This window comes from Armigeres subalbatus, chromosome 2 (assembly GCF_024139115.2).
Source record: "Armigeres subalbatus isolate Guangzhou_Male chromosome 2, GZ_Asu_2, whole genome shotgun sequence".
Lineage (NCBI taxonomy): Eukaryota > Metazoa > Arthropoda > Insecta > Diptera > Culicidae > Armigeres > Armigeres subalbatus.
In genome coordinates, this window is record NC_085140.1 from 246,785,812 (window position 1) to 246,807,293 (window position 21,482).

At 42.6% G+C, this 21,482-nt stretch overlaps 2 protein-coding genes across 7 annotated transcripts in view; one reads left to right on the top strand and one right to left on the bottom strand.

The window, feature by feature from the left end:
• The window catches only part of LOC134212026 (solute carrier organic anion transporter family member 74D), a 94,547-nt gene extending 93,366 nt beyond the window's left edge, over positions 1-1,181 (top strand). For all 4 annotated transcript variants that reach the window (XM_062689519.1, XM_062689520.1, XM_062689522.1 and 1 more), the window contains one exon: positions 812-1,181. In XM_062689519.1, the coding sequence (XP_062545503.1) occupies positions 812-948 (137 nt within the window). In that variant the 3' untranslated portion in view covers positions 949-1,181. The remainder of the gene's footprint in view (positions 1-811) is intronic.
• Positions 1,029-20,783, bottom strand: LOC134212027 (F-box/WD repeat-containing protein 5). Of its 3 annotated transcripts, none has more exons than XM_062689525.1 (8): positions 20,638-20,783; positions 20,100-20,510; positions 19,128-19,285; positions 3,085-3,262; positions 2,598-3,023; positions 1,791-2,541; positions 1,567-1,717; positions 1,029-1,513 (listed from the first exon to the last, which is right to left on the bottom strand). In XM_062689525.1, the coding sequence occupies exons 2-8, from the start codon at positions 20,425-20,427 to the stop codon at positions 1,415-1,417; spliced, it is 2,091 nt and encodes a 696-aa protein (XP_062545509.1). In that variant the 5' UTR covers positions 20,428-20,510; positions 20,638-20,783; the 3' UTR covers positions 1,029-1,414. The 3 variants fall into 3 exon arrangements, with proteins under 3 accessions (XP_062545509.1, XP_062545508.1, XP_062545507.1); XM_062689524.1 differs by having other exon boundaries at positions 20,617-20,780; XM_062689523.1 differs by having other exon boundaries at positions 20,100-20,780.
• Between the last annotated feature and the right edge of the window lie 699 nt (positions 20,784-21,482).

Here is a 21,482-nt window from a genome sequence, read left to right on the forward strand (position 1 = left end):
TCCAACAAACCTCCTGCAGCGCTACGATGCCGAATCCACGGTCCTTGAGCACATCGGCAAGTATGCGTGTGCTCGATGAAGTTGAGAGATTTGCAGTTCCACGAACCGAGTTTCCAATCGCTAGTCCCTTTCGTCGCAGTGGTCTTCGCCGATGGTTCCGGTCCGTACTCTCTTGTTGATTGTTCGTTGCTTATGATTTTAAAGGCTGGCTTGCTGGGCCTGACACCAAACCCCCTAAATTTCCGTAAGACCATTCCTCCTTATTTCCTGTGGACCATGGTGCACAATTTTACTTAGAGTGCCTCGCTGGCACTCGGACGATGATCAGCCGCCCCTAACGTGGAAAACAGACGCTGTTGTGAACCGATCCTGACAGGGAGAACAGACGCTCAATAAGATTTGCACCTCCGGAAGGAGCAAACCCCCCCCTTCCCTGTCAGCATACGACCATAGTTCCCACCGGGCTTGGTTACCCGATTTTCCCTAAGGTTGCTCGTATCCCGGCCAGCACCACGAGGAGGTAGGGATAGGAGTTGCTGGGTAAGAGGCTAAGGACCGCGAGATGGGGTCTATTTTATTCTTTCAGGTACGCGAAGTACCAATGGTACGCTTTACCCAGCATTTGCCGTGCCAGTAATAGAATGACACGGTAAATAGAATGTTTGAATTAGCGCCATGAACAAGACAATACATCAACATAATAAAGATTAAAAAATTATTATACTTTCTGAATATAACCTTGCTGCTACTATACATTTGCAGAATTGTATCTCACAAACTTCGAAAGTCTAAAGATTCTTATCTTTTTCAGGTTTAACGGCGATCGGAGTATTTTTCGACGTATTAGTATGGTGGTATGGCCGAACACTGGATCTTTACGGTGAACGAGAAGCGGCTGAGCAGAAAAAATCGACGACAGCGCCACAGTCCAAAAGTGCATTCAACTGATGAAACTCAACTAGCGAGTGCTTCTTAACCGTTCACTGGCATTTGATATTTCGGATGTAATACCAACTTGGTCTTGCATGAACGTTTTTATGTGATTTTTTTATTTAAAACAGTAAAATAGAATAAAAATTCTAAAATCCGCAAATATACAATCTTAATCTGTGATTTGTTGAAGCAGTAACATCGTTACATATCCATTGCACGATTGTGAATAAACTTATAAACAATTTTAATCGGTCCATAGTGAGCTCACAATGGAAAGAAATATCCCTTCTGGGTCTATACAATGATATCTTTTTTGTAATTTACATACATATGATATTTAATAACAGTTCATACTTTCATTCACTGAAAATACATAAATTGACTAAATTGATTGACATAAATTGAGATTCCATAATTCGAAGCTGGTAAATATCAACAAGACCGAAGAAAGCGTAACCAAATCAGATGAACGTTTACCAACTCAATGCCATGCTGTTTTGGATTTTAGCTTTCTGAACTCAACGGCTTTTCCCACTGGTTGAATACCAAGCTTCTTTGCTTCTGACAATGATCTCCAGACCTGGAATAACAGAAGTCAAAACAGTACGAAACAATGTAATGGCCATGAAGTACCTTAATTTCGTAATCATCACTGGTAGTCACCAACATTTCGTTGTCCCGCGGGTTGAAGGCGACACTGTTGACTACATCTTGGTGCTGGTACTTGGTCAGGCAAACTCCGTAGTACCGATCCCATAAATATGCGTGCATATCTTCCGCCCCGCTGAAAAAATGAAGGACATCACTTAGATTAGAAGTATTCTACTAAGCACATGGTGTCAATGGACTCAACTCACCTTGCCACATAGTTGTCGCACACATCCAGAAAAATAAAGAAACATTCCGTATTTGGTGTGTACGCTTTATGCGCTCTCAGCATGGTGCCAACCTTCTTCAGCGTCATCAAATCAATCACGTGGATGTCAATTTCCTGCGCAATCGGCGGAGGTTCCAGCGGGTTTCGTATCACGTAGTTCTTCGGCCAAGGGCGACTGTTCACATACAGATAACGGTGATCGGGACTCAAACCCATGCCAATTATGTGCCCGTGCAAATCGATCAACTTGTCAACTTTGTCGAAACGATCGGCCACCGCCTCGTAGTTGGCCCAGTTGGCCTCTATCGGTGGGGTCTCGTTCTGCAATATATATTGGAGGCGGATTTCTTCTTGTGACATCTCTCGCATAATTACCTCCAGTTCTCGTTGTCGATCCCGTAGTGCAATCCTTTCCTTCAGCGTTGGTCCCGGATCCAGCCGGCGGGGAAAATTGACGCTACTTATCCTCTTGAATCCAATCTGATGGGGGGTGTAGGTCTTTGACCCTGTTGAGAAAATTAAATACTTCGGGCAAACATTGTCCAAATCGTCCGCTTCCGACATTTCATCGTCTTCCTGATCGTCATCGTCGTCCAAACAGTCGTCCGAAGATTCGTAATAACTGTCTTCGTATTCTCTACGATATTCCTCTAAATAATGTATGGGACTAGCATAATCGTGATTTTCCAACGGGACATACGGAAAGTCAAGGTCTATGTCTGGAATAAATACTGTACAATGTGTATTATGAACAGGCGGTATTAGTAGATAACCATACGATACGAACCCCTCCCGGCGCGGTACATATTATCCATGGCTTGATCTTGGTTCATTTGATAGTGCGACAGAGGATTTCCTATCCTCCGATCATCTTCCTCATCTTCGTTAGTCGTCTTAGGTTGAGATGTGTCGGATGTGCTTGGAGCTTCAGCACCTTCTTCTTCCTTCTTCTCATCGCCAAGCCATTGGCAGTTGGCCACCATGATAGCCCTTATGGAACTGGCGTTCCTATTGTAGAATTTGTACATTTGGTTACGAATCGGTGTGTGCTCTGAGTCCACTTCCTGGTTAGCCTTGTTCAGCCACAAAATCGACGAACTAACCAAATGAGCCAACCAATTCAGATCTCCCGACAGCAGATGCTGATCACTGAACCACGTCCCGAAAATATCATACGGTCGATTAGTTACCCGGCACTTCAGACGGAAGCCATCTGAAATTAGTGAATGAATATTTAATCTCCAACCAATTCAATTGCAAACGAGGATCTTTACTTTGTACGGTGAAAACGGCAATCTCGCCGGATGTGCTGTGTGGTGAACCGAAATGTACTCCAGACACCAAGAGTAAGGTGTCGCTTTGATTGAATTGTGAGAATTGGGTATATTTCCAGCTTAGTTTGCGCATATCATATGAATGTCGAATCGTTGAAGGATATGCAGAATTCCAAACCTGAGGAAAAAACAAGAAATAAATTCCTATGAATTTGATACGACACAGCTGCTGAAAAACTTGCAGTTTAAAAATAGTAAATCAACCATATGGCCAACAGTTTTTATCAATCATTCAATCACATCATTCAATTGCACTATAATCCCTGTCTTTGCCTACTCTACACAATTTCTCAAAATCAAACTTAAACTTTTACATATCTTAATGATCTGTGATCCCTTAATTCGATTCTCGCGCAATAAAAATAACCTTTGTCATACAAGTTGGACAAACTTATAAAGCTTATTCAGTAACACGGTAGATCACTTTGACGCAGTGTGTTACGGTGTAAGATCTACCAAACAGAGCCCTAGCTTAATCCATTTTTCTAGCTAGGGCAGTAAGTTGTGGTAATAAAGGATTCGTCGTATTTAGTCATCGCTACAAACAGCACTTCGAAGGTTTGTTGAACGGTGAAAATGAACGTGTATTAAGGAGCAGGATGGGCATAATCGGCGACGGTCAAGCTGTGGAACCACCAACGCTGGACGAGGTAAAGAAGGCTTTAAACGAGCTGAAAAACAGTAAAGCTGCTTCGAGCTTCTCAAACACGGCAGTGAGCAGCTGCATCAATCGATCCACCACATTATCCAGAAAATATGATAGGATGAAGGACTGCCTGCCGGCTGATTGGATATGCCCAATCCACAAGAAAATTTTTTTTTAATATAAAAGTTTATTTGTCAAGTTTGTATTACTTACATTATTTTTAGTTACTAGCTATCTCCAAATGGAATTTAAGCGAATTCAATGATATTACATTATCTTCTGAACTTATGAATTTAACATAACAAATAATTTCATTATTTTTGTTTTAATTTGCCATGGAAAATGTTGGAGTGTTGGTTCCATCAGGTCTTCAAATTTTAAGGTTCTGCTGGGAGCTACAATTTGGACAAACTGTTGAAATGACGCCCATGCGGCTGTCGATCTTGTACACGATGAGTATTTATGCTGTAGATCTTCATCCGCTATCCCGCAATAAGTACAAATTGGTGATTGAATCAAATTCATACGGTGCAGGAGCTTTGCGTGGGTTACCTTTTTGTTCACTAACATGTAGTATTATGCATCTCGAGATAAAATAGAATACTGCGGTTTCCTGCTGGTTGCTTATCAGGTAATCGCAACGATCACTTAACACAACAGAGTCAATCAAAATCTCACCCACCGTATGCACTTGCCATGATAAACACTCTGCATCTACTCAATGACTCTGGTTGCCTCTCACTAATACAATCGAACACTGCTGTCATTTCGCGAAAAGCACGTGGTTTTGTTTTGAGCGGGAAAATTCTGCCTATCTTTTAACACGGCGGCTATCTTGACGTTTACCTTCGCAGTCGAGGCTGCGAGTGTAAGACCGCCGCAGCACTCTAGAAAAAGATAAGCGCGACAATAAAAGCTTCGTTCAGATGATTCTAGCTGTTTTGAGTTGATGTTATGCCAGATTTTTTTCCAGTTTGAGTTTGGTGACTCTTCCTTTACCTTTGGGCAAGTTATTTAGCTCAGATATCGATGATGCAAGGCAGCTGAAGATGGAGCTCTCAACACCTCTTGAGGGATATAAGCTATTTCTTGACAGATTTTCTTAAGACACGGGCAATCAGTTGGGAGCTGAGCTAGATTTGGAGGATTACCGATCCCTTCTATGAAACTTCTATAAAAAGGAATAGAATCGATTTCACAAAGATGTCTGTTGACAAGTAGTGTTTAGCATTTAAATATCGGCAAGTGAAGATTTAATCCGCCTCTGTTTACAGGAAATGCCAGTTGATGTATTGCCACTCTAGCTGTATGACCGTGCCACAAAAAGCTACCTATTAGTGAGATTATTTTAGCTATGTGTATTTTATACAGTGGTAAAATTGATGAAATTTACCACATTTTTGAGGAAACAAAAGTGTTCATCAATATGACTTTTTGATGGAGTGAAAGGACCCTCATTTTGTGCAACTATATAAGTTGCTCCATTCTTGATATCAGTGTATTCCAAATCAAAATAACCATTCGTCTAATCGAGTTTGAAAAAATAACCCCTAATATTTTAACTTGTTCTGTTGTCTGGACCCACTGCACATCCACTTTGTTGCGAGCTGTTACGTATCCAACGTCTAAGGCCGAGGTTTTTTCCAGGTTTAGAAGAGCGCCTGCACATGTCTCAAAAGAGTGAAAAAGTTGTTTCACTCTCTCAATTTTTCCATAACACGTCGATATTATAGTCACATCATCCGCGTATGCAACCACCAAATCGTCAGTTTCTACACTACACTACAGTCAGTTTCTACGTCACTACAAGTTTCTTCAATTCTCTGCAGGAGAGGATGGAGGTATATAACGAATAGGTGCATCAACAGCGGGTCGCCCTGGCGAACAGAGCGCTGTACATATCGGAAACGAAGAAGAGAGATGACCGTTGACTAAAAGCCGCGAAGTTGATAGATCCGAAATAGTTGCGAGTAGACGCGTCAAGTCAACGTTGAATCCGAGAGTATCCATCATGTTGAAGAGAAAGCGTCGGTTCACACGATCAAATGCGTGATCCAGGTCGAAGGATAGGAGTTTTCCCGCTCGGCGATGTTTCCTGAGTTAAGCTATCTTGTCCTTTATTGCTAGCGTCGCTCCGAAAATAGTCCGTCGTCTATTTGAACATTTCTGTACATTGCTGATGATATTGTGTTCAGTCATTACCGTATCCATCCTATACTTCAGTATTCGTGCCAGAAGTTTGTAGTCATAGTTTAATAATGATATTGGGCGATATGACTTGATTGTATTGCCTGCATTCTTTTTACGTACTAATACAATTACTCCGTTGACAAACTCTGGCGATATATTACCACTTAGACCTTCGTTCAGAAGCAAATTGAGCTCTCTGTGTATAATATCGAAAGCCCACAGATAGAACTCCCTAGGGATTCCATCGGAGCCAGGTGATTTCCGAGCTGCGCTTCCCTTTAGTACAGAAAATATTTCGCTTGTGGTGATAGGATCCATCAAGTTGTTATTCAAATGACTGTTCTGAGGAATTTTCGGTTCACAACGAAAGGGGTGTCGTTCTTCAGGAGTATTTGTTTCAGCATACAGATGTTTGAAATAGTTGACGATGTGCTCCTGAACAGTGATTGGATCTTCAATTTTGTGACCGCTGTTATCTTCGATCTCCTGTATAACAGTGCGTTTCCGATTCCTTTCTCCTAATTGGGAAAACTGACAACGGTTTCTCCTGCAAGACGAGTTTCGTTTATTCTCTGGAACATATGGGTGTTTTTCCTTTGCAAGATCAACATTTTCGATTTGAACTTGTTGATGTCAACAAGCGCTCTTGGATTGTCCAGATAATTGTTGTAAGCGGAGCGAAGCTATGTGTACAATCGTTGATGTTGGTTGTGAAATTCTGCTGAGAGCTCGTAGGATTTCCTTCGAAAGAAGGATCGAAGTTTAGGCTTCACGAAGAAAATCCACCACTCCATTCAAGAGTTGAAATTTCTTCGTTGTCGTGTCCAGTAGGTCCATTTCATTCCGAAATCCTCAAGAACGTCGTTTGTTAGTATGTTTGGACGAAGGCTCCAGAAACCTCTCCCTCGCTCTCTACCCATAGAAGGGAGACAGAGCCTTGCTGTTACAGCTAGATGATCCGTGAATGAACATGCATGTGTGACCGCGGTATGAAGTTGAGGACGTAAGTTTGAGCTGATGTATATTCTATCAATTCGGGAAGCTGAGTTGTGGCATATGTATGTATGCTCGACCCGGCTACCATACAGTAGCTCCCATACATCGGCTAATCGGATTTGTTGAACTGTGTTTTTGAGTGCAATACTGAAATTACTGATACCAGTGCTGCCGTAATCTGAAAAAGTGACGTATACGCCATTTTACAACATGTATGTTTTCCATTTTTCTGTTAAAGAGCTCGATGAATACTACTCGTTAACACAATTTTTGGAAAATGGTTAAAACGTCACTTTTCCAGATTACGGCAGAGTGGAGTCTTTCGGGTGAGTTACCGAATTAAAATCCCCGCTCAAGATAGTGTATTCGGTTTGGTTTCGAAGGTAGTATGCAACCGTATTATTGAAGAAGGCTTCTCTGCTGGCACGGTGTTGACTTCCAGATAGTGCATATATATTGCAAAGTGTTATGTTATCGTTTATACGAAGTGAAATTAATCTCGAGTCCAAACTTCTCTCAACGTGTGTGTATTTTATATAGTCTTTGAAGGATCGCCGTACCTCTTTTAGTATGATCAACATTGAAGACGGAGTTATAGCCAGAGATTGCTAGTGTTTCATTTTCGATTTCCATACAATATCCAGATCTTGCTGTCTAACGAAGTGTCGAAGTGCGTTAAGTTTGTTTTCATTAGTTATATTGTTACTATTGATAGTTCCAATATTGTAACTCTGGAAAGCCATCCCTATTATTATTTACGGTTTGAAAGTCGTCGATCTTGGTTCGGTTTTTTAAGAAAACTTCAATCTCGTGCCGGTTGTCATGTTGTTGAACAATAGATTGTGCGGTCTCGAGATCGACGCATTTCTCGAAAGCACACCATAAGTAGTGGTTAATTTGCACTCTCACAACTTGGGTTTTCGATAGACCAAGCGCTTCAGCGATGAAGCGGTGAATGTTTTCGAAACTTGGTTTCTTCGATAGATTCGCGAATTCTATTCTGAACGTGTTTACGCGACGGTGTGGTGCGTTCATGGTTGAACGAGTGCCACCTACGAGGTGGAATAACACAAGCGAAAATAACGAAATCGGAATAACCGCCGGTAAATTGTAAGAAAATCTTATTTAGATACGATTGAAACTAGCCGGCTTTCCAACAAAACGCGTCTGTTCACATCAAGAAAGCTAACTTAAAAAAATGGTAGACTAGAGTGTGCCAATTACAGAGGGATCACCCTTCTGAACTCGGCGCACACAATTCTGTCGAGTATCCTGTTTAACAGACTGAGACCGCTTGAGGAGTCCTTCGTCGGCGAATACCAGGCAGGTTTTCGTGATGGCCGATCAACTACGGATCAGATGTTTAGCCTGCGGATGATCCTTGATAAATTCTGGAAGTACAACTTGCAGACTCACCATCTTTTCATTGATTTCAAAGCAGCGTAAGATTTAGTGAAAAGAAATGAGCTGTGGCAGATAATGTCCGAACATGGTTTTTCGGCGAAATTTATTAGACTGATGCGTGCAACGCTGGATGGCTCGAAATCAATTTTTTTTGTAGACGAAATGTGAACCTCGTTTGTATCATTAGACGGATTGAAGCAGGGTGGTGCACTTGTGAATTTATTGTTCAACATTGTACTCGACGGCGCTATTAGAAGATCTGGCGTGCAGAGGAACGGCATTATCATCACACGGTCGCATATGCTCCTGGGCTTTGCGGACGATATCGACCATATTGGAATAGATCGCAGAGCAGTAGTGGAGACTTTTGTCCCACTGAAAAGGAAGAAGGCGAGGATAAGCTTAGCCATTAACTCTATCAAGACAAAGTGCATGGCGGCATAGGGGAAGACCTAGTGGTGTTGGAGCTGAGGTAGTGCTTGATGGAGATGTGTTTGAAGTTGTTTAAGAATTTGTTTACCTTGGAACGCTTGTGACATGTGACAATGACGTTTCTCGTGAAATGAAAAAAAAAACATATTGCTGCTGCGAATAGGGTCTTATATGGATTACGTAACAGACTTGGGTCCCGCAACATGCAGACGGAAACGAAATTACAAAACTCTGATTCTACTACTGGCCCTTTATGGATATGAAGCGTTGACGTTAAAAGAGGCGGACCGAAGAGCTTTCTGGGTTTTCGAGCGAAAAGTGCTGCGTACAATACTCTAGGAAACTATAAAATGATGTGTGGCATAGACGCATTATTCATAAGCTGTATTTAGTATACAAAGAAGACAATATTGTGAATCGTATAAAATACGGCAGACTTCAGTGGGCTGATCACTTAGTGCGAATGTCGGAAGAAAGAATAGCGAAAACAACATTCAACAGATAACCAGATAGAGACAGGCGACTTTGTGGAAGGCCACGAACACGCTAGCTGCACGCGGTGTAATCGGACCTGTAGCCAACCAGGTATCCAGGTAGGTATTGGCATTTCTCTGAAGTGTAGTCTGAGTAAATTTTGTTCTATTGACACTAGAAAAGTAATAAATTCACTCATACAACACTTCAGTAACCGAACCAACGCTGCATGATGTTAAGAAGACTTTAAATGAGGTGAAAACAGTAAAGCCGATAGTAGGGTCAATGTCCCGGTTAAGCTTCGCAAACTTGGAAATAAGCAGCATCAATCGATCCACCACATTAGTTAAAAAAATATGGGAGGATGAAGACCTAGAGACTGACTGCTTGGATGGCCTTATATGCCCGATTTATAAGAAACGACATAGACTTACTTGATACTTGATACTTGATGGGCTACAGCTCTTCGATGAACCTACGCCGAATGGAGTATCCTTCTCCACTGGACTCGATCCTGGGCCAATCGCTTCCAGTCGCTCTGAACATTGAGCGCCCTCAGGTCCTCTTCAACTGCAAAAAGCCATGGTGTACGCGGCCTTCCACGAAGCCTGCGGCCTCTTCCGGGTTCTCTACTAAATATTATATTCGCGAAACGTTCTTCCAGCATACGAACAACGTTCCCAGCCCACCGTAGTCTGCCGTGTTGTATAAGCTTAATAATATCCAGTTCTTTATACACCTGGTACAATTCGTGATTCATGCGACGCCGCCAGATACCGTTCTCCTGTTTACCGCCGAGTATTGTCCGCAGCACTTTACGCTCAAACACTCTGAGAGCTCTCCGATCAGCCTCCTTTAACGTCCATGTCTCATGGCCGTATAAAGCCACCGGAAGAATCAGAGTAGTATACAGCGCGAGTTTTGTTTTCGTTTGCAGACTATGGGACTTAAGCTGGTTACGAAGTCCATAATAAGCCCTATTTGCAGCTGCAATACGCCTTTCCACCTCGCGGGTAACATCATTATCGCACGTCACAGATGTTCCAAGATACACAAATTCTTCTACCACTTAAAATTTTTCACCATCCAGCACCATTTCGCTACCACCACCACTAATGAACCCACGTTGATTGCCAGCGACCATGAACTTCGTTTTGCTGGTATTGATCGTGAGTCCAATCCTCGCTGTCTCCCTCTTAAAAGGCACAAAAGCCTCTTCCACGGCACGGCGAACAATTCCGATAATATCGATATCGTCCGCAAATCCCAGGAGCATATGCGATTTTGTGATAATGGTACCATTTCTTTGCACACCAGCTCTCCTAATCGCTCCCTCGAGCGCTATATTGAACAGTAGATTCGAGAGTGCATCAACCTGCTTTAATCCATCTAAGGTAACAAATGACGTCGATATTTCATCCGCAACCCTTACACTTGATTTCGATCCGTCCAACGTTATACGAATCAGCCGTATCAGTTTCGCCGGAAAACCATGTTCAATCATAATTTGCCATAATTCATTCCGTTTCACTGAATCGTATGCCGCCTTGAAATCAATAAACAGATGATGTGTCTGCAAGTTGTACTCCTGGAATTTATCAAGGATTTGTCTCAGGGTAAACATTTGATCCGTCGTTGATCGGCCCTCACGAAAACCTGCATGGTATTCGCCGACGAAGGACTCTTCAAGCGGTCTCAATCTGTTGAACTGAATACGGGACATAATTTTGTACGCCGAATTAAGGAGGGTTATTCCTCGGTAATTGGCGCACTCCAGTCTGTGCCCTTTCTTAAAGAGAGGGCAAATGAGGCCGTCCAACTAGCTAGCAGGCATTTCCTCGTCTTCCCATATTTTCGACATAACATGGTGCAGAACTTCATAAAGCTGCTCACTGCCATGTTTAAGAAGTCCAGCCGGGAGCTGGTCCTTCCCCGCAGCCTTATTGTTTTTCAGCTCTTTAACAGCTTTTTTAACCTCATGTAGTGTAGGTGACTCCACAGCTTGTCCATCGTCGCTAATATTTATTCTGTTCACCGATGCACCGTCACTTCCTCCATTTAACAAAGTCTCGAAGTGTTGCTTCCATCTGGCAGCCACTTCAGTTTTAATTGTCAGCAAATTCCCTTGTTGGTCGTTGCACATGACGAGAGACGGAGCTGTTTTTCTCCGCATGCCATTGACAGACTCATAAAACCTCCGCATATCGTTCTGCTCCATTTTTTCCTGCGCCTCACTAATAACTTGTTCTTCGTACTCTTTTTTCTACCTGCGGTGGGTTCGTTTTTCGGCTGCTCTTGCTTCCTTGTACCGATCTCTATTCGATCGTCTACCTGACTCCAACATCCGGCTTCTGGCAACGTTCTTCTCATCTGTCACTCTCTGACACGCCACATCGAACCAACCCGTCCTGGGTCGCCTCTGTGCAGTGCCTACCACTTCTCGTGCTGTTGTGCTCACCGCTCCATGGATCGACTCCCATAGATCGTTGATGTTGTCGCTAACGTTGATTGCACTTATCCGTCCGTCGAGTTTCTGGCGGTACTCAGCCGATACTCTTTCCGCCGACAATCGCTGGATATTGTAACGCATCGTTCGCTGTGATGTTTCGTTCGATACAGTTGACAACCGTGATCGAATTTTACTGACGAGGTAGTGATCAGAGTCAATGTTCGGACCTCTGAATGTCCGCACATCGATAACATCCGAGAAATGGCGCCCATCCACCAAAACATGGTCTATCTGGTTACAAGTTTCACCATTTGAGTGTCTCCAGGCGTACTTTCGAATGTTCTTTCGTGCAAAGTAGGTGCTACTGATGGTCATCCCTCTGACAGCAGCAAAATTTACTAGCCGTAGGCCGTTGTCATTGGTAGCGGAGTGAAGGCTCTCACTACCGATTATGGGACGGAAAAAGTCCTCTCTACCGACCTGAGCGTTAGCGTCTCCGATAACAATTTTCACGTCATGCTTTGGGCACTCTCCATAGGCTTAATAAAGACATTCATAAAACGTGTCCTTCACGTCGTCGGATTTATCGTTTGTCGGTGCGTAAACGTTGATTAGGCTGTAATTGAAGAATTTGCCCCGTATCCTCAACACACAGATTCGCTCGCTAATGGGTTTCCACCGCATCACTCGCTTCATCTGCTTGCCCATCACTACGAAAACCAACTCCATGCTCTGCTTTTTCACCGCCGCTGTTATAGATGTTATACTTGAATGCAGTGTTGGTCGTGGGGTCCACGGCTCGGAATTCAAGTTCTCCGGATCTAGGCCATCGGACTTCTTGAATAGCAGCCACGTTCACTCCAACCTTCTGCAGTTCACGAGCCAGGAGGCTCACTCGTCCAGGTTCATTTAGGGTCCTGACATTCCAGGTACCGAGTTTCCAATCATAGTCCTTATTTCGTTACCGTGTCGGTTGCCAAAAATAACGTTCTCTTTTTCTTCTACAGTCGACTCTCCACATCTCGATGTTCTATATCTCGATATCTTTCCCTATGTCGATGGTTTCCTCGGTCCCTTCAATATACATACATTTAGGCATTCTACATCTCGATAACCTCCCTATATCGATATCTCTTTATCTCGATGTGTTCTGATCATATTTTGTTCTAGATTCACTCTCCTTATGTCGATATGATCAAATTTTTAGGCTACTAGACCATCTTTGGACAATAACAAATAAATCAACAACAGGAAACGACATTTGTTTTGTTGTCGTTTTTCATAGCAACGAGCATTTTTGGATCTAGTACCCATTTCAACTTTCCTTCCATTCCTCGATCTCTCCCTATCTCGATGGCCCCTTCAATATCGAGATGTGGAGAGGCGACTGTATATCCATTTTTCGTGGTATTTGAGAGGCTTCAGTAAGCTACCTTACCGGGGTCGCGTTACCTACATCGCGATGATGGGGCTGTCACCTTAGGTATAGCTGACGCGATACAGCATTTCGTTAATCAGCCGCTAGGTACCAGGCAGACGCTGTTTGAGCCGCACCTCCTGGTGAACAGACGCTCGAGGTGTACCTTCTCACTCTAGCTGATGTCAGAAGGACAACAGTGCCCAGACTGCACTACCAGCTAAGTACACAACCCTTAGCTGGCGGTCTTTTGTCATCGGACGACCCGTGGAAGCGTGAGATAGGGACTTAAAAAGACAGGGTCACCGTCTTCGACCAGAGGTCGCACAGACTGAACACTTAACATCTAGCATGAGCCAACGGACAGGACATTTACACAACACCCAGTGAACTAGTGGAGAACTTCTCGCTTTACGAGAAGTTTTCTCCTTGACCAAGCGGGAATCGAACCTAAACAACACACATGCGTCTAGTCGATTGATGTCGCTAACCGCACGGCCACGAAGCCCACACGACTTGTGGGGACCAGAGCTCTGTTGGGCGCTCCTTCCTTGATGAACGACACAGGCTAGAATGTGCAAATTATCAGTTGCTGTTCTGCTCTCGTCGCTAACAGTCGTTTTGTGTATTTGGTACCTACCTATTAGCTGTCGGTATCCGTGCAGTGTTGTTTGCGTTTTCTTTGCGCTCAGCGAGAAAGACAATAACGTGCAAAATGATAGTGAATACTGTCCAATTTCGCTTTCCGCCTACCGCTCCACGCCCGACGTGGGTTGAGATTGCCGAATTTGTGCAACAATTGAATGCAGATGTATCGTCGATGGAAACAGTTTATAAAACAGCGATGGATCGATCGGTGTTCATAAAGTTCGTTTCGCAAGATGCCATGCAGGAAGCATTGGAAAAGAACATTGAACCTAGAAAGTTTCGGTATTCCAGTGGAAACTCACTGGAAGTGAGCATGACATTGGCCGGTCGTAATATTCAGTACATTCGAGTATTTGACCTACCGCCGGAATTACTGGATAATGATCTGAAGGTGCATCTTGAGCAGTACGGAAAAGTTGAACGCATGGCTCGTGCAAAGTTTCCACCAGGCTTGGGTCTAGACCATATGTTCACTGGAGTGAGGGGAGTATACATCGTGTGGAGAAGGAAATCCCTCCGTCGATTGAAATTGCAGATTGGAAAGGAAGAATATTTTATCAAGACCTGCGAAACAAGTGCTTCATGTGTAGGATGGAAGGCCATAAAAAAGACTCGTGTCCAGAGTGGAAAAATAAAAACCAGAAGAAACAGCAAGTTAGGCAAAAGCAAGATGGGCACAGGAAAACCTACTCAGGGGTCGTTATCGGTTTTGATAAAGCGGCATTCGGACAATCATCAGCAGTTACTATGGAAAACGAAGTCATCGAAGTTCCTGAGGATGATGTGGTTGAGGTAGACACTGAGATAGGTGCAAGTGAACCAACGAAAACATTTTCCATTCCCGATTCTATGGTAGAACGGGAAAAGCTGGCGGAGACAATGAGCTTTAAAAATAAGACTGATCGCATCTGGTTCGTGAAGAAAGCAGTACTGGGCTATACAGACCACGTTAAAAAATTGAAAGCGGAACGGGAGAGAAGACAACTGCAATCAACGATTCAACGACGGGAGCATTCATTTACGGTCGAATCGGGACCCATTGACCGGTCACCACCGAAGAAGACTTCACGAAGAAACCCTTCAGAAACATTTTCTGAATCAAATTTATTGTAAATATTATTTCTTTGATTCTCGGCTCTGTAGAGTTTTTCTTATTAAACAACTGAGCCTTAAAATAAACACAATGGTAAAAAAAAATGTGCAAATTACAGAGGGATCACCCTTCTGAACTCAGCGTACAAAATCTTTTCGTGAATTTTGTTTAACAGACTGAGACCCTTCTGAAACTTGATGTGCTTGTGCGAAAACATGTGATAGATTTAGTTCAAAATATGTATTGGAGGTAATTACTTCCTTCGGTGGGGTTTGATCCCATGACCCCAGTACGCCAGACAGGTGCTCGTGATCTCTCCCTTCGCTTTTGTGGTCAGGTTGGGATCTGACGACCAACTGGCACAGCCTGACACAACCCTATTCTATCGAGTGCAGTTGCTGATGCCAGACAATAAAAAAACGCCTACTCGGTTGGCGTTGTACAAACAATACGTGTGAGAGAGTTGGTTCTAAAAATAGATCGCGAGAGTTCGTCTATGTGCCTGGTGTTGGGAATTTGGTCTCATCAGTACCCGCTGTACCAACAGTAGTTTCAGAACATTCAAAGTTTATTACATATATGCCGGGTATTAAGCCGACCATAAGCGAAGAGAGATCGCCACTCGAGTTTAGTGCATACAAAAAAGCACCTGTCTAGGGTACTGATTTCGTCGGATGAAACCCTACCGAAGGGAGCGGTTTCCCTCCAATACCTTTTCTCAACTAAATCTATCAAATGTTGTGCAAATGCATAATCGAGTTTCAGACATAGTAATTAATTTTTCCACTCCGGGTCTCTTAATACCCGGCATATAGGCAATTAACTTTGAATGTACTGAACTCGAGTTGCGATCTCTCTTCGCTTATGTGGTCGGTTTGGGATCTGACGACCAACTGGCACAACCTCACACAACCCTACTTCATTGAGCGCCGTTGCTGATGAAGCAAGTGTGTAGAAGCAGGACAATACTAAATACTCTTCCTTCTTCGTTGGCGTTTGTACAAAAATACATATGAGAGAGTTAGTTCTGAAAATGTATTGCGAGAGTTCGGCTACGTGCCCCGTGCTAGGAATTTGGTTTCATCAGTACCCCCTAAGCTGCGGAGGACGACGGAGGTCCTTCATAGCTTAGCAGGGGAAGCACCTGTCTAGCGCACTGGTTTCCTGGGATCAAACCCCACCGAAGGGAGCGGTTACCCTCCAATACTTTTTCCGAACTAAATCTATCACATGTTGTGCAAATGCATAATCGAGTTTCAGGCAGTAGTTTCAGAAATAAACAATTAATGTTACCCTATTATTATTTATTTAATCAGACTAAGGCCGAAGTGGCCTGTGCGGTATATAAGAGTCTTCTCCATTCGGCTCGGTCCATGGCTACACGTCGCCAACCACGCAATCTACGGAGGGTCCGCAAGTCATCTTCCACCTGATCGATCCACCTTGCGAATGTTACCCTGCAAATGGTTGAAAGACTCGAATTTCGCACTCCGTTTGAGGTTAAACTGTATGCAGCGGAAGCAACTTTTTAAGCAATCAGTTAAAAAATAAACTTGGTGTCCATTGTCCTAGACTGAACTGACTGCTGGAAAAATCGAGTTAGGGTGTTAAATAATCCCCTTAATCTCCATTACTTAATCTTATAACTGAACAAATTTTCTAGCTTGAAATGTTCTTGTCTAATATCTAATATGTCTAATATCTGGTCGCAGCCCGAGCAGGAGAGTTTAACTCAATAATACCTCATTCTGTTATTGATACTATACGCTGTAATGAACTAGCCTTGCATAAAGAGGTAAAATACTAAAAAATAATACCAAAAATTAATATGCACAATATTTCAAGCATAACATACTCTGTTATTACAATATCAAACACACGCGAATAGGAAAAAAGCTTATAAATGTGTCTAGCAGCTTGGGGTATTAATTCGCATATTAGTCCTAAAATCACTCCGTAGGACTTAATAAAAGCAAAATTTAAGTACGGCTTTTTTAACTTTGACCGGATCATACGGAAAATGATAATATGTAATAAAGGCGTAGGATTGCCAATAGGAGATGACGAGTTCGATTCTCGGTCCGGTCTACAATGTTTTTGGGTTGGAAATTTTCTCGACATCCTGGGTATAATGTATCCTTTGTACTTGCCACACAAGATACAAACTCATACAATGGCGGGCATAGAAAAGCTTTCAATTAATAACTGAGGAAATGCTAATAGCACAGACAAACAGACATAACACATTGAATATTTACTTTTCAAAATCATCGTCGTGCAAACACTAACGATATCTGTTGATTTCAGTTAGTTGGGCAAATCACGAACCAGATGGCGGTAGTGAACAAACGTCAAACTCGAGCAAATCAGATGCGCGCGCCACGAGTAATCGATTGGCCAACTATTGATTATTTAAATTGATCAGTAAATCAGAGAACGATGATCATTTTACGAGTGTTGAAAAGCGGGCCAAGTTCCAGTTGGAATGTTGAGTTACTGAAGAAGAAGAAGAAGTTTCGTGCGCTATTAGTACACGGTACAGTTGCTCTGTTTTTCACGAGCTCGATCTTTCTGCTGTCACTTTTTCCCCGAAAAATCTATTTTTGTCAGTTCCGCGCCCGTTTTTATCGTGCCTTGTTCACCCTCGTACGGTGCTGCAGCAATCTCGATCATGCTGCATTCATCTCTTCCACTAACTACTCACATTCGCAGTCATACCACACGTTTTTCTGATCCAGGAGCACCGTGCCTAGTGCAGTCAGTTTCATGGTTAGGTGATTTCCATGTGGCCTTGTGGATATTCTTGCGAGGGAAGAAAGTGCTTTGGATTACCATTCTGCGGGAGGCTGAAAAGTTTATGCATCGTTGGCCGTTGTCGTTCGATACGGTATGCCGATTCTATGCATTTCTTCCCTTCCTACCTGAGCGTTCATGTCACCGATGATGATTTTGACGTTCCCCAGTGGGCATCCATCGTATGTCTGCTCCAGCTCCACATAAAACGCTTGTTTCTCGTCGTCGGGTCTCCCGTGTGGACAGTGCACGTTGATGATGCTATAGTCAAAGAAACGGCCTTTTATCCTTGCCCAAAACTATGAAGCCGGTTCCCAGCTCGTTGGTGGTGCCACAGCTTTGGTAGAAAGTATTCGTTCGATGGCCGCTTTTCCACCCTTGTTGTCCTGTCCATCAGATTTCCTGCTACGCTACGACATCGAAGTTGCGGGGATGTAATGCATCGTAGATTATCCTGTCGCAACCTGCAAAGCCTAGCGACTTGCTGTTCCATGTTCCAATCATGATAGTTTATCGCCGAGGTCGTTGCCGATTGTATCAAGTTGTATGATCTTCTATGTCGTTCGTAATGGCTGTTTTTAAAAGGCGGCTTATTGGGCCTGCGCAAACCTCCTGTCTTGTCGGAAGGCCGTCGTATCAGGTCTATTTAGCGTCCCACCTAACAGAGCCCTCTGTCAAAGCCCACCACATCCTAGCAAAGCACCACAACTCGCAGTTGTACTGAGCAGGGATCGTCAAGCCCTTGAACATAGTCCCTGATGTCCCCTGAGACAATAAAACGAGATACATTTTTTACGGGAAAGGTTTAATGTAGTTAAAAAGTGAAATTAATGTGAAATTGAGAAACTCGGATTGACAATAAATTTTAAGTTAGAGGTCAGTCCTGAATTCAAAACTGATTGTAATTCAGCGTTTTCTGTTTTAACTCAGCCAAGCCCACAAAAGAAAAACACTCCAATCGCAAACAAGATTGTCCCTTAGACACTCGACACTCGTGTCGTGAATATTTTAGTTGTATGTGAAGATATCACATCATAGTGGAAAAGTCTACTACCGGAGGAATAATTGAGTCCACTCAGTGAACGGTCCCCGCTCGAACATTTGGAAATACTGCAGTTTGTTTCAGTCAACAAGGTGATACAACTCAGACAGTACATCGTATATTCCTGTTCACAGTTTTGCCCTCATGACCCTATGCGCGAGATTGTCATTGCTTTCCTTTTCAATATAAATTATCTCCATTATTCCTTTTAATCTATCTTGATTAATTGCATCATTGCTATGGAGTTTGGATTCTAGAATGGGTTACCATTGCCACTAATGTCGAGTAAATTTCAAATTATCTGTAATCTGCCGTGGAAATTATCAACCTTTGCCTTTCGAAATGACATACAAAGCACTCGATAAGCAAGTGCATATTTGAATGAAGAAAGATACTCACGATAATAAATCCATCCTTGGAACAGGTAGCGAACATTTTTCCATTATGGGAGAAGCTAACGTGTAACACCTGGTGCGAGTGATTGGTCAGCACATCCGTCATCACCATTGGAACATTATCAGTCAGTCGCTTGAATTCTGTTCGCCAAGATTCCGCCCCTGAAACAGATAGAATAAATAAATATGTAGGCATATTATATCCTTATACATTCTACAGCATTGACTATATAGTGCAATTGCATGATTTTTCTTGATTTGGGATGTTTTCCTACCTAAACTAAAACATTGACACCAATCCTCAACACAAAAACACCCAGCAATCACTGTCATTGTAAATTAAGGAGCTACAATTTGTGCCAGAGTTTCCGAATCAAAGTACCTAAGTATAGCAAAAGTTTTTGGCGATGAAATAAAAAAAATATCTGAGAATTTAGATCAACGTTGGGATAATTCAAACGACAAAACAAGGATTGCTGAATAACATTCGGGAGAATAAGCAGAAAAGCGATTCGCAGAGAACGACCTGAAAACATCTGACAATGCGTAAAAATACAAATCGTGAAGTATCCCGAGAACAGAAAAATATCAATCATGAAGTATTTTTTATTTCCAATTGGGAATTCAATTTAATTTATTAGTTATAAAGAAAAAAATACGAATCTGAACTCGCGCTATGGAAAAAAAACTAAGTTGTGTATAAATGTAAATACCTACATTAAAAAGAGTTCAGGTTTCCTTTGTCAACTCGTGAATTATTGTTTAATTTTTATTTATTGAGAAGATTAACGTAAATTTTATATGCATCATAATCATAATTCAAAACACCTTCGCTCTAAATGGAATATAATTTTGTTCACATGCCACACTCGGGTAAACTCCACTTCACACATGAATAGCAAGACGCAATTATGTCACCATCATCATCGCAACTACCCTGCTGACCGATTCGAATAATACCAAAAATAGGCCTCACCTGGCTTCAGTCCAATATTGGTATCCACATTGAACTCCCTTTGAAAGTATTTTCGCCATATGTAGTCATCGCGGCTCAGCTTGTTCCACCGTTTGCAGGTCTGCCCTGCATTCAGCATATCCCGCGGGTCCAGACAGAGAAAAATTTTCGTAAACATCGGCTCCGGAATAAACACCCATGGGGAATTCTCGCAGTAAACGTCTTGTTCCTCGTCCGCTACGCTGCTGTTGCTGCTACCGGAACGGGAACGACCTTTCGCAGGTTCATCCGTCGTCCCTGCTCGTTGAAATTCCATCGAACCCGATGGTTCTGCCGTTTCGTAGGACATTTTTCTTTTGATTTCTCACCACTTCTTCCGTCGTTGTTGTAGAGATTTCGCAATCGATACCTTCACAATGTTCAGCGTTGTCTCTATACAAATAATTTCATTGGCCCATTTGAAGCAATTTTCGTAATATGAATGCGAACGAAAATTATTGCAATTTGGTACTTCTAAATTATTTTGCAGTTGTAATACCTATAAAAGTTATTTGCTTACTGTTTCCACACTGATACTTTTACCACTACCTGCCAGTCCTCCCGACTTCTGTGGCTGTTGAACTGCGCGATGTCCGAAGCGCGAATACAACGATTGTGTTGCATGCGTTGTGTAAATAAAAATAAACAAGTTCTCCGATCCGATTCCCATAAGCACAACACGACCAGCAAAACAATCAACGCGCAATCAACCATCAGCCATCGCACAAACACAGCGACAATCTTTGACAGCTGATTGCTCCGAAAGGAACAGTGACGTCATTGATTGTTTCGAATGCACAGTGGGCTGGATGGGCACTTTGATTTCCAAATAACTGAAAGTGATGGCTCTGCAGATAGCTGATCACAAACATCTGACTTTCACGTTCTCATTATCTAGGTCATCGGACTTCGTGAATCGTGACATCGTTTACTCCAACTTTCTGCAATTCTCGTGCCACAAGGGACACTAATCTAGATTTATTTAGAGTCCTGACTAAGGTGGTCCACTCTTGTATGAAAAAATTCAAAATATTTTTTTTGAGACGTATATACCCACTGAAAATAAAGTATTTTACTCCCTTTTGCTTTTGCTTTAATTTTTAAAGTAGCTTCTGGGAACAAAAAACTCGTAAAAAATGATTTTGAATTTTTGACGTTGGTACAGTCATGATTCGTTGGTTGGGATTTTAATAAAAGATATTTTAGTTACTAGATAAAGATTGTCGCTTCGGTTCCCTTTGTTCTGCTGCCGAAACATGTGTGGTACTTAACTGTCAAAACGTATGTATGTTTCCTTCATTGGCATTTAGATCCCCTATCCTCGCCTATATATAAAAACTCAAAGGTGCAGCCCAATCGGGTTGT